Source organism: Orycteropus afer, unplaced genomic scaffold (genome assembly GCF_000298275.1).
Source record: "Orycteropus afer afer isolate SDZICR_OR568_19922 unplaced genomic scaffold, OryAfe1.0 scaffold00006, whole genome shotgun sequence".
Taxonomy (NCBI): Eukaryota; Metazoa; Chordata; class Mammalia; order Tubulidentata; family Orycteropodidae; genus Orycteropus; species Orycteropus afer.
The window spans coordinates 29,878,398-29,891,279 of NW_006921593.1; the positions used below are offsets into that span (position 1 = coordinate 29,878,398).

Consider the following 12,882-nt stretch of genomic DNA (forward strand, 5'->3'; position numbering starts at 1 on the left):
TGACATCAAGAGCATCATACACAAAGAAAGCAAAACGTCATTGAAAAGACAGGAAAGGAACAAAAGACCAAAATGAGTATCAGAAGAGACTCTGAAACTTGATCTTGAATGGAGAATAGCTAAAGTGAATGGAAGAAATGATGAGGTAAAGGAGCCGAACAGAAGATTTCAAAGGGTGGCTTGAGAAGACAAAGTCAATTATTATAATAAAATGTGTAAAGACCTGTGGTTACAAAACCAAAAGAGAAGAACATTCTCAGCATTTCCCAAGCTAAAAGAACTGAAGAAAAAAATTAATTTTTTTTTTCAGGTCCTTATTCAAATGCAAATCTTCTGTTCCCTCAGTAGTACTGGGTGGGGCTCAGGTTTCCTGCCTAAGCTCCCAGTACTCTACACACAGGGCTTAAAACAAAAGCCTGTGTTTCTTCTGGGCAAATTCTATTTCCCCTTTTAATGTATCCAATCAAGTATCAGCTGAAGGCAGACTTACACACTCTCTGTTATCCATATACCCCATAATCATTTCTAATGTATAAGCAGGTAAGAGAACATTCAATACCCATAGTACATTCAGGTAAACACATAATCCAAAACACATAATCCTTTCAAAGACATTCCAAGTTTATCTTTTCACCATGATTACCATCCCACTCTATGTATATGGCCTTGGGCTTTTGGCTGGGTGTAACCAAAAGCCCTAGCCCCTGGATCAGTTATCTCCTTTTAGGTACCACCAACCAAAGTAACCACCTAATAATCCAAAATTTCACTTCCCAGGCTCTTTCCTTCTTTCTTTTACAAAGTCCCATGCTTCTATTAGTCTAGGGCCACTGCAATCAATCCCACCGCTTCTGACACCAACTACAAATAAATAAATAAATAAATAAATAAGCCTTGAATAGCAATACTGAAGGATTGTGCAAAGGCATTTGTGTGGATCATAATAAATTATGGATAACATTGCAACGAATGGGAATTCCAGGCACTTAGCACTTACTAATGAAGATCAAAGACTACAGTCTTCTGTATGGATTACATCTCAACATAAACAAAACAAAAATCTTCACAGAGAGATCAATAAGCAAAATCGCAATAAACAGAGAAAAGCTTGAAGTTGTCAGTGATTTCAGTGTACTTGGATTCACAGTCAACACCCATGGAAGCAGCAGTCAAGAAATCAGACATCGTGTTGCCCTGGGCAAATGTGCTGCAAAAGACCTCTTTAAAGTATTAAGAAGCAAAGACATCACTTTGAAGACTAAGGTACACCTAATCCAAGCCATGGTATTTTTACTCACCTCATATGCATGTGAAATATGGACAGTGAATCAGGAAGACCGAAGAAGAGTTGATACCTTTGAATTATGGTGTTGGGAAAGAATACCGAAAATACCATGGATTGCCAGAAGGAACAAATCTGTCCTGGAAGAAGTGCAGCCAGAATGCTCCTTGAAAGCAAGAATGGCCAGGCTTTGTCTCATCTACTATGGTCATGTTGTCAGAAGGGACTATTCCCTGGTAAAGGAGAGGGTCAGCAGAAAAGGGGAAGACCCTCAACAAGATGGATTAATTCAGTGGCTACAACGATGAGCTCAAGTATAGCAAGGATTGTGAGGATGGCACACAACTTGGCAGTGTTTCTTTCTGTGGTGCATAGGGTCGCTAGAAGTCAGAGGTGACTCGATGGCACCTAACAACAACACAGTGGGTCCTGAGACATAGTAGGTGTTACACAAAAGTTTGAAGTCAGAAATACATGGATGAGCTCAGTTAGGGGTTAGTGTGACCTGCGTGAGAGGTAGCTTCCTCCTGGGGCCCCTCTCTGTCCATCTTCTGCTATCTTTCAGCCACGTGGTGGCTGCTTAGGAAGTGATACCAGGCTAGTTGTGGCTCCTGGAGTCACTGCGTGGGAGGTAGGGACTGTGTAAAGTGGAGGAGTGTTGACAGGTTGCTTTGGTGCTCAGAATTCTGCTCTCTCCTCTTGGGTCCTGGAGGCCTTAGCTCATGAGGAAGGGGCAGACTACGTGACTTTTTACTGGGATGGATTGCAAGATCCAAGGAATTGGATTTCCCACCATCCGGGAGACATCTGTGGCTGGGATCCTTCAGGGTTAAGAGTATTTTACTTCAGCCCCCAAATATGTTAAGACAGATACTTGTGAGCATTCTGCCAATACGGCCCACTGGGAAGATAATTTGTTGGATGCTCTTGGAAGGAAAGAACAAACGTGAAAGCATTTGCAAACCTGGTTCTTATTTGGTGCTGATTTTTATCAAAAAGATTTCCTGCAGAATTCCTAACCAGCAAGCTCCTGCATGCCCCAGTGACTGCAGATAAAACGATTGCTTTTACACTCACACTGTCCCACGTATCTGGATTTTAGGGCTCAGTCTCTTCTGAATGTTTATCCAGCCACAGCCTGTGGTTTCTGCAGCAAGGGCAGTGGGGAGGCCCTGGCTGGGTCTCTGGCTGCTTGGCCCATTTGGCTCCCTTTTCCAGGAAACCCTAGAAGGGCCCTGGCAGAACCTCTGTCCTTTTGAGGGGACCCTCTCACCAGCTTTTAGCAGCGGCCTGGTCCTCCTCTCCATTTCACAGCCTCTTTCCAGCCCCCAGCCTGGAGGTGACTGGCATGAGAACGACTGCAGCCCAGGAGCTGGGTAGGATGCATGCTGAGAGGGTCACCTGTGGCATTCATGAGTGACGGATGACGTGGCTGGAGGTTGTGACCTCAGCCATTGGTTCATGCTGGTGTGGGAAGGAGGAGCCCTCTCTTTCTTGTCCCCAGTGTCATCGGCTCCACACCTGCAGAAGAGAGTTCCTAATTGGCCCGAGGGAGCAGAGCCTCTGCCTTGTCCTAGTTATCTGGTGCTGCTGTCATGGAAATGGTGAATTGCTCTGCCGCCTGTTAACTGGAAGGTTGACGGTTTGAACCCACCCAAAGGCTCCATGGGAGGAAAGACCTGGCAATTTGCTGCCTTAAACATTTCAGTCTAGGAAACCCTCTGGGGGCAGTTCTACTCTGTCATGTAGGGTCGCCATGAGAAATCCACCCGGGGGCACCTAACAACAACATAACAGAAATACCACAAGTGAGTGCCTTTTCTTCTCTCAGGAAGCTAGAAGTCTGAATTTTGGGGGATGCTTTCTCTCCATTGGCTCTGGGAAGGGCCTTGTCTCTCCTCAGCTTCCCTTCCTCAATTCCTTGGTGTCTTCATGTGATGTCGCATCTGTCCCCCATTTGTGCTTGCTGGCTTCTGTGCCTAAGGTGCTCTTCTGACACCTCAAAAGTGATTGTTTTAGTGTACACCCTACCCTGATTGGCTTCATTAGCATAATAACAAAGAAAACCCGATTTCCTAATGGGCTGACATCCGCAGGTCTAGGGTTTAGGATTTACAGCACTTATTATAATTAAACTTTCTATTGTGCCTTGGGTGAAAGTTTAAATGGCACATTGGTTTTCCATTCCTCGATTCATACACATTTTGATTTATGACATTGACTGGTATCCTCACAATATAACAGCACTCTTCCCACTTCCTCTGTTTTTGCCGGTTCCATTCATCCTTCTTTCCTGTCTATTCCTCCCTTCAGAGCTTTGTCCCTAGACAAATGCTGCCCTTTTGATCTCTGATGGTTTTGTGTTCTAAGGAGTATGTACCTTCCCGGTGAGATTGTTCAGCTTGTAGACTTCTCTATCATTCGGCTGAAGGTAGAGGCATGGAGGTGAATTCATAGCACTTATTTCTGAGGGACTCAGTTCTACCCATAGCAAGGCTCTGAGCCTGGGTGCCAAGCGCACATCTGGCTGCTGACGGCTCCCTGCTTCATCAACTGAAAGCATCTGACCACAGAAGACAGCAACAGGGGAGCCAGGAAAGGTCATGGTCATGTTCGACTAGGTCAGAGCCCCTGACGTTCCCTGCAGTACTCTTGGAGCTGCTGACTTTCAGGACACTGTGAACTGGAAGAACAGTCGCTCTTTGATTGGCCTTGTAGCTGGTTGGTTGCAATATCTTTTGTTTATTTAGTGACACCAGCCCTGTTGTTACCACGATTTCTATTAGTGTCTGTCCTGGCTGACATTCAATGAGAGCTTCCCATGGGCCAGGTGCTATGCTAAAGCAGGAATAAATTTCTCACGTCACAAGCATCTTGGGACATAGGCACCATGTTAGCGGTAGAAAGAAATGGGGCTTAGCGAGCTCCTGGCATTCACACAAAGGTCTGAGTTTGCAAGTGAGAAGCCAGAATCCAAGCCGATCTAGTGACCCAAAGCCAGTGGTTTCACCACACCTCTTGTTAGGAGCAGGTAAAGTAAGCCTCCGGTCCAAGGCTTCCTCACACACAGGAAGGCAAAGATGACGGGCTCCAGAGGCAGGTCTGGAGGCCAGATAGCTCCACCTCTTGCTGGGAGTGGGACCTTGGGAAATTAATCACTAAGCCTCCATTTCCTCACCTGTAAGATGGGACACCAGGTAGATTCTCACCTCACAAGGGAATTATGCCAGGGAAATGAGACGATGAATGAAAAGGGGACATGTGGACAAGATGGTTGGACAAGAGCTCAGAACAGTGTCTAACACGTGATCCCTTGTGGGGAGGGAGTGGGGCAGGGGCAGTACCACCAAATCAGCTGTTTCTCCAGGAGAAGAGGATTTGTGTGATTCATCTCCATCTTTTAAAAGTTTGCTTCCCATTTGTAGACATTTTAGCAGCCATTTCCTGAGAGGTGTGGGCTTTGGTCATGTTATGGGATATGAGCTACCTCTGGTGGGAACATACAAGGATAGCCACCAAGTAAGTGTTCCACACAGCCAGCCCCACCCAGCAGTTTTTAACTCAACAGAATGCTTCCTGAGTAAAACATCACACAAAGTATTGGGTGAAAAACTCAACCACTGATCCATATGCAAAGTATTTTTTCCAGTTTGCTCTGATATGTAATAAATATGATAAAACCAAAACCAAACTCATTGCCATTGAACCAAACTTATAGTGACCCTCATAGGGTTTCCAAGGCTGTAGATCTTTACAGAAGCAGAGTGCCTCATCATTCTTCTGCAGAGTAGCTAGTGGGTTTGAACTATCAACCTTTGTGTTAGTAGCAAAATGCCTTAACCAGCAGAGCTCCTTAATAAACATGATATATGATATTTTAAGAACCAAAAAATAACCCAAACAAAAACCCAAATCCATTGCCAGCAAGTTGATTCCAACTCATAGTGATGCTATATCACAGAGTGGAACTGCCCCATAGAATTTCCAAGGCATAATCTTTATGGAAGGAGCTCTGGTGGCACAGTGGCTAAAGCATTCAGCTGCTAACCAAAAGGTCATGGTTTAAACCCACCAGCTGCTCAGCAGGAGAAAGATGAGACAATCTACTTCTGTAAAGATTGACAGCCTTGGGAACCTTATGGGGCAATTCTACTCTGTCCTCTAGGGGTGCTGCGTGTTGGAATCCACTCAATGGCAGTGGCTTTGGTTTGGATTTTTCTTCAATAAAGAACAGTCTTCATGTGTAGGGTTGGCAGACAATGGTTCTACAAATGTATTTGTATGTTCTGTAAGAATTCCCAGGTGTATGGAAGCGCTGACAAGGGACAAGGTTGTAGTCACTTATTGGTCACAGCCAGCTACCCAGAGGGACTGAGTAGTTGAACCTCTGGGCTCAGGACCATAGTTGCAGGGGACATCAAGCTCAATTGGCATAACATACTACACAAAACATTTTCTACCTTCTACTTTGGCGAGTAGTGACTGGGATCTTAAAAGCTTGCAAGCAGCCATCTAGATGCAATGATGGATCTCTTCTTATCCAGAGCAAAGAAGAATGAAGAAAATCAAAGATTCATGGAAAGAATTAGTCCTAGTAACTGGTACACCATCTGATCCGCAGCCTATATGACAGACCAAAAGAACTAGATGGTGCCCGGCTACCACTGTCAACCACTCAGAACGGGTATCTATGTAGGAGATCCTGGATAGAGAGGGAGAACAATGTGTCACAAAACTCAGAATCATTTAGAAAAAAGAAAGGAGGACCAGGTTTGCTGGTCCGATAGAGCCTGGTGGAACTACTGAGACTATGGTCCGTAGCTGCCCTTCCGGTCTGGAATTGAACTCACACCTGTGGCTTCCAGCCAAACAAAATACAGGCATATGAGTTGAACATTTACCTGAAGTAGATACGCTCTTTGGAGAGAACAATCATGGGAGAAAGAAGGGCTGTGTATGCACAGGGAGACAGCTCAGGAGGCAGGAGTACATGGAGGGATGGACACAGGGAAGAGGTAACTATTGGGAGGAAGTGGGAGGGGAGCTGTTGCATTGTGGTAAATTGTAGTCAATGTCATGAGACAAAGTATATGTGAACTGCTATATGGAAAATGAATTTGCTTTGTAAACTTCCACCCAAATAACAATTCAAAAAAAAAAAAAAGAGTACAGTCTTGGAAACCCTTTGGGGCAGTTCCATTTTGTCCTAAAGAGTCACTATGATTTGTAATCAACTCAGTGGCAGTGAGCCTTTTCAATCTTCATGGAAATATACTGCCACGTCTTTCTCCCATGGAGTGGCTGGTGGCTTTGAACCACCAACCTTTTGGTTAGTAGCTGAGTGCTTAACTCCTGTGCCACCAGGGCTCCTTTAGTCACTTTAAGAGGTGCATAATTATGATTTGTTGGATGAATTGAACATCCAACAAATGGGACTGAGGGACTGACAGATGAAAATATAATGCATTGACCCTCTGGGACTTTGGAGGTAAAGACTATAGGCAAATCTTGTTGTCTTCATTGGGGCCTGTGAAATATTTTAGACATTACAGGCCATATGGTCTCTGTCATGACTACTCAACTCTGCTTTTGTAGTGCAAAAGCAGCCACAACTTGTAGCCAGTGTGAACAGGCACAGCCGTGTTCCAATAAAACTTTATTTAAAAAACAAGTGACAGACTGAAATTGGCCTATAATTTGTAATTGGTTAACCCCTGGTCTTCCTTATAATTTTCTCTAGCTTTTTTTTTTTTTTTTTCTTTAACACAGTTAGAATGCACCTTTACAATAAAAACAATGAGCTATTTTAATAAAAAGAGCAGTCAAATAACATGTCCTGCAATAAAATAGGCACACTCTTACATAGGTTTAGCATCTGAAATTGTAATTCTACAGGCGGTAGTTAGCTGCCATCAGGTCACCCCAACTGTCAGTGGCCCTGTGCACGACGGAGGAGCTGCTGCCTGGTCCTGTATCATCCACGTGGTCGGTCGGACCGTGGTGACCCACAGGGTTTTCACTGACTGATTTTTTTGAGTGGATCAGTAGGCCTTTCTGTCACTGTTAGCTATTTATTTATGAAAACCTACTCAGTTCTGAAAAGCAAAAACAAACAAACAAATAAACAACTTACTGCCGTCAGGTTGAATCCGACTCATAGCAACCCCTCCTTGGGTTTCCAAGGCAGTGTCTCTGTGGAAGCAGATTGCGCAGCCTTCCTTCCGAGGAGTGGCTGGTAGGTTTGAACTGCCAACCTTCTTGTTAGCAGTCAAATGCCTTAGGCACTACGCCACCACAGCTCCCCTGAAGAAAAATTTTAAAAAAAAAAAGACAATGTAAAAATCTGTTCCTATTTTAAATTTAGGTGTGACTCTGCATTAATTTGTCACCAAGTGTGTTCCCACCACCGTGCCAGGTGTGGGGAGGTGCAAGGAAAGTCTTGTTTCATTTAGTTGTCTTTTAAAAAAAGTATGGTGTTCCTTGAAAGTAGAAGCTTCTGTAAAGCAGTAGCTACCATGTCACAGATACTCCATCTTGGAGAGAGACCTTTGTAACTCACCCAAGGAGTTCCACCCTGGCTCTTTGCACTTAGGAGGTTGCAGTGTGGGGTTTGCAGCCCAGGCCGGATGCCCACCCTGCTCCACTTTCTGGTGCTGCTGACGTTAGTCTTACTTTAACCAGGTTCTCTTTGAAACTGGAGTCTTTGGGTCGTGCACATGGTTAAGTGCTCTTGACTGCTGACCTAAAGGTGGTGTTTCAAGTTCACGCAGAGGTCCCTGGGAAGAAAGACCTGGATATTTCCGGGTGTGAGAGTTAACTTGAAAGTAGTGGGAAAAAGAAAACGTACTGAAGCCTGTAAATACTGCAGCAATGATTGTGAGTTTCTCAGAGAAGGGGAACCTTTAATTCTTTAGGCGAGCATTTTGCCTGGTGCCTGTTCGGCGATGTTTTGTTCCTTTTAACTCCATTTCGGTAATCTTGAGTGAAAACTGGAATATATGATTGGTGAATGTTTAAGACAAGAAGATCTGATGAAGAGCACAGCATTTTCTCATTTCCTGCCGGATTCTGCTTTTCCTCTCTGAACATGAGGTGATAGATTTTCAAAAGATACCAAATCAAAGCACGGAATCAGAGAAGGCGAGAGGCGGGCGACAAGCTGTGGTAAACCAACCTGTCAGTCCTCAGGGCCCATCCTAGGCAGCTCTTTAAGATGCAAGGGTCTTTGAAAATTTCTTTTTTAATGAACCCTGTTGGACTTGAAACAGTTAAAATAAATAAATAAAGTCATCTCTATCAGGGAGGAGGAGCAGAGGGTGGGCTAGAGTGGCCCCCCAGAACTTGAAGGAAAGGTGAGGTTTTGCATCTGAAGGGACCACCCAGAAGTTGCATTTGCTTCATTTTAATCATGGCTGTGGAAGGCTGGTTTGGCAGGAAGTCGTGAAATTGGCTTTTGACTCCCTTGGCTGCTAGGCGTCAGTCTCCCTGTTGAGGGGATTTTGATGTATACCAATCTGTCAGAACAACAGCTCTGTGCACAGAGCAAAACATTGCCTCATGGGTGTCAGCATATGTGGTGTGGGGGTGGTGGTGGGTGGGATTCAGGGTGGGCGCCAGCACACTTGTGGGCAGATCCTTCCTTCTTGGAAGCCATTTCCTTGCTCTGCCCTTGTGCCTCTGTGAGGACCTCAGATGGCCTCCCAGCCGGCCCCACTCTCCCCTCATGTCCCCTGGGCCTGTGATTCTCTCTGAATTCCAAGCACTATCAAGGGTGTAAAATGAACTTGCCTCTGCAAGTATTTATGGGTCTCTGTAAGAAAAAGGCAAATGGATCCACGTTTTCTTAAAACCCATTGTGGAACCGTCGTGCCTGAACGCTTTGCCAAGATTTAGCCTCAAAGCTTCAGCATTAATTTGGGCTTTGTGCTTTCTGAGAGCCATTCTTTATTCCCTCCTGCACCGAAGACTAATATTTATCTTCCTTTACTGTTAACCTCAGAGTGTCTTCAATTTTGCTACTTGCTGGAGAATGTATTCTCAGAGGATTTTCATAGTCTGTTTGATTCTTGAATATAACTTACTGTCATCACTTGGCTCGCATGGGACCCAGCACCCCCTGCGTCTCTAACCAGTGTCTTCTCTCTGTGTGATTTCAGGTTTGGAAAGAAATCGCGGCCCGCGATGTACGAGGTGACCCCCATCGCCTATGAGGATTACAGCCCCGACGACAAGCCCTTGGTCACACTGATTAAAACAAAAGATTTGTAATCTTTTCTGGGAATTATTTTTCAAAAAGATGGGATACTTCACTCATTCAGATATTTTTAAGAAAATAAAAAGCTTAAGAAATTTAAAACGTTAGCTGCTCAAGACTTTTCAGTAGAATATTGAAGAACTAATTTTCTGCAGCTTTTAGTTTGGGAAAAAAATATTTTAAAAACGGAATTTGTGAACTCCGTAGACGTTTTAATGTCCTTTCAGCTCTCTAAGCGTATGCTTCTAATAGTGTGTGCTCTTTCCACATGGGACAACATCCCCAAACCCAGATTCATTTCTGTGGTTGCTACAGAGTTAAGTCTAGTCCAGGAAAAGTTTCTATTTGACACGTGAGTGCTGGCTTTTTGAGTAGAGTTAGGAAAAACGCATAGAGTAAGATGCATTCTCCAGTGTACCTGTTACTTAAAAAGAAGTCTGAAATGTTCGTTTTGTGAAAAAAAAAAAAAAAAGAAGCTAGTTAAATGTATTCCTTCTAGCCTGAATGAAGTTAGCCTTTGCCTTATTCTGTGCATGGGTAAGTAATTTATTTCTGCACTGTTTTGTTGAACCTTGCGGGAACATCGTTCTGAGTTTGTTTTCTGTCGTTTTTGTAACAGTCGTCAAACTAGGCCTGGAAAACACACACCGTGAAAGGGCCTAGTGAGGCAAATTATGATGGAGTTGAACCTGTACTTTTCTTTCAGAAGTCAAGGTTTTCGTACTGTGAGTAAATTAACTCTGCATTTGAGCTGTTCGTTGCTAAGAGGTAGTAACCGTAAGTGAGGACTGGTACCCTCAGTAGTATGTGCTTCTCATGGTGCAGCTGTATTTATCTCCAGGACATGTCTGTGGCTGTATCGGATTGGTATGTGCTTCTTCCGATTCTTGCTAATTTCAAAGAATATCGAATAAATGTTATCAAGTCAAGGACATGCTTGTCTCCCTCATTCTTTTCAAACAACATAGAATGTTTTGGATTTGATATCATCAAATAAAGAATTCCCCTGTTTTATTACATTTTCACTACTCCGAGGAGTACCTCTCTTGATTGCTAGGGGGCACGAGCCATTTGCATGTGGCTGCTCATACAAAGGTTGGCCATTTGAGCCCAGCCAGCAGCTCTGTGGAAGAAAGGCCTGGCAAACTTTTTCCGTAAAGCATCCAGCCCAGGAAACCCTGGGGAGCAGTTGTACTCTCCAGCACATGGGGTTGTTAGGAGTTGGGGGCTGACTAGAGGGTGGCTAATGACAACAACGGCACATTTTTTGTGGCCGCCGGGGCCGTTCCCCATGCTTCTGAGAGCTGTCTTGACTTCCTCATCTCCTCGAAAGAAGCCAGTGAACCAGTCCCAACTGCTTGTGGACTGAAAAACTAGTTGCCACCCAGTCGCGCCCAACTCCTGGTGCCCTCCGTGTGTCACAGTAACTCCTCAGGGCTCTCAGTGGCTGAGTTTTCAGAAGGAGATCACCAGGCCTTTCTTCCGAGGTGTCTCTGGGTTTACTTGAGCTTCCAAGCCGTCGGTGAGCAGCCCAGTGTGTTAACTGTTTGCACCGACCAGGGACTGTAAACATGAAAGTTTGGGAAAACAATCAAAGAAACAGGAATCCTCGTTTTTAAATTTGCATTTTGCAATTTGCCAGCTAACTGCAGCACGTGTGAATGTAGAGGTGCCTTGAGATGCAGAGTCACGGGTACGATGCAGCCTCAATAAACTTGATTGTTCGTGCAGTTCGGTGAGGAGCAGTGACCTCAGCCAGCAGCTCCTTGGGCCTCAGGGATTTGAAGGCAGTTTAGAGCCACCCTGTATTCAATCCCATTTTTATATCCAAATGTGGCAGGAAAATCCTAGAGTTGTTTGCAAAAACGCTTTTGATCCTCACATGGGGATGTTTGGTCGGACCAAGAGAAGCCCTGGGACCAGGTGCGAGGGAGGGTTTGGAGTAAAGAACATTATTTAAGAAGCATTTCCTTCTCTCTCCCTCCACGCATCGGTCCCCAATCCTACAGATGACATAGCAAGACACCCACATCCTGATTATTCAATGATGCAGTGCAATAGGTTAACCTTTTTAGTTTGCTGAAATGTTTGGAAGGGAGATAAGAACAAATACTGAAATACTGTGGACTGCCAAAAGAATGAATAAATCTGTCCTGGAGGAAGTACAGCCAGACTGCTCTTTAGGAGCGAGGAATGGCCAGACTTTATCTCTCGTATCTCGGTCATGTTGTCAGAATGGACCAGTCCCTGGCGAAAGAGACCATGCATGCTTGGTAAAGTAGATGGTCACTGAGAAAGGGGAGGACCCTCAATGAGATGGATTGACACAGTGCCTGGGACATGGGCTCAAGCACAGCAAGGATTGTAAGGCTGGCGCAGGACCAGGCGGTGTTTCATTCTGTTGTGCGCAGGGCCGCTGTGAGTTGGAGTTAGCTTGAAGACGCCTAACAACAACAGCATCGTTACCATGCAAGTTGAGCATCCGTGGAGCCACACCCACCAGAGAGGACCACCCAGACCTTATTTACCATCTCTCTTCCTGTAGAAGACTCTTCTTGGTGAACACAGGATGTACAGACACTTCCCTCAACAGGAGATGGCCTAGAATGTCGGTGCGAATTCATCTCCATTTTCTGCTGCCCCCCCCACACACCTGTCCCCCCCACATCTGGGCATCCATCTCCTCCACGTCCTTTGCTTATTGATCTTTGGAAGATATCACTCTCACCCCCTCTCAAATAATGTGTTGTTTCCTCATTCCTTCCTTTAAAATCAGTTTTATTTTAAAACTTTTTAGAACTGGGGTAAGTAGATACGTAACAAGACACTTACCATCTCAGCCCTCCTCACATGTACAACTCAGTGGCGTTGATCATGCCCATGATGTTGTTTAATCATCGCCACTCTCCATTTCCACATTTTTCCATCACCCTGAGCAGAAACTCAGTGTCCTGTCCTTTAAGCCATGAGTGTCCCCATCCTTCCTTCCCAGCCACCCTGGTAACCAACCACTGATAAACATTGGTTTGAATAAACTTACCTAGTCTAGATGTTTTGTGTCAATGGGAATATACAATATTTATCATTTTCTGACTGACTCATTTCACTCAGCTGATGTCTTCAAGGCTCATACCCATCATGGTATGCATCAGGCCTTCGTTTCTCTCCATCTCTCTCTCTATTTATTTATTTATTGTGATTTGGGTGAAGATTTACAGAGCAAATTCGCTTTCCATACAGCAGCTTACATATACTTTGTCTCATGTCATTGATCACAGTTTACCACAATGCAACAGCTCCCCTCCCACTTCCTCCCCATAGTTACCTCTTCCCAGTGTCCATCCCT

The 12,882-nt window shown here is 44.7% G+C and overlaps 1 protein-coding gene across 1 annotated transcript in view; it reads left to right on the forward strand.

Moving 5' to 3' along the window:
- The window catches only part of DNER (delta/notch like EGF repeat containing), a 435,394-nt gene extending 425,844 nt beyond the window's left edge, over nt 1–9,550 (forward strand). Inside the window, exon 13 of the mRNA XM_007942160.2 lies at nt 9,439–9,550. Within this exon, the coding sequence (XP_007940351.2) occupies nt 9,439–9,550 (112 nt within the window). The remainder of the gene's footprint in view (nt 1–9,438) is intronic.
- Nucleotides 9,551–12,882: the final 3,332 nt, after the last annotated feature.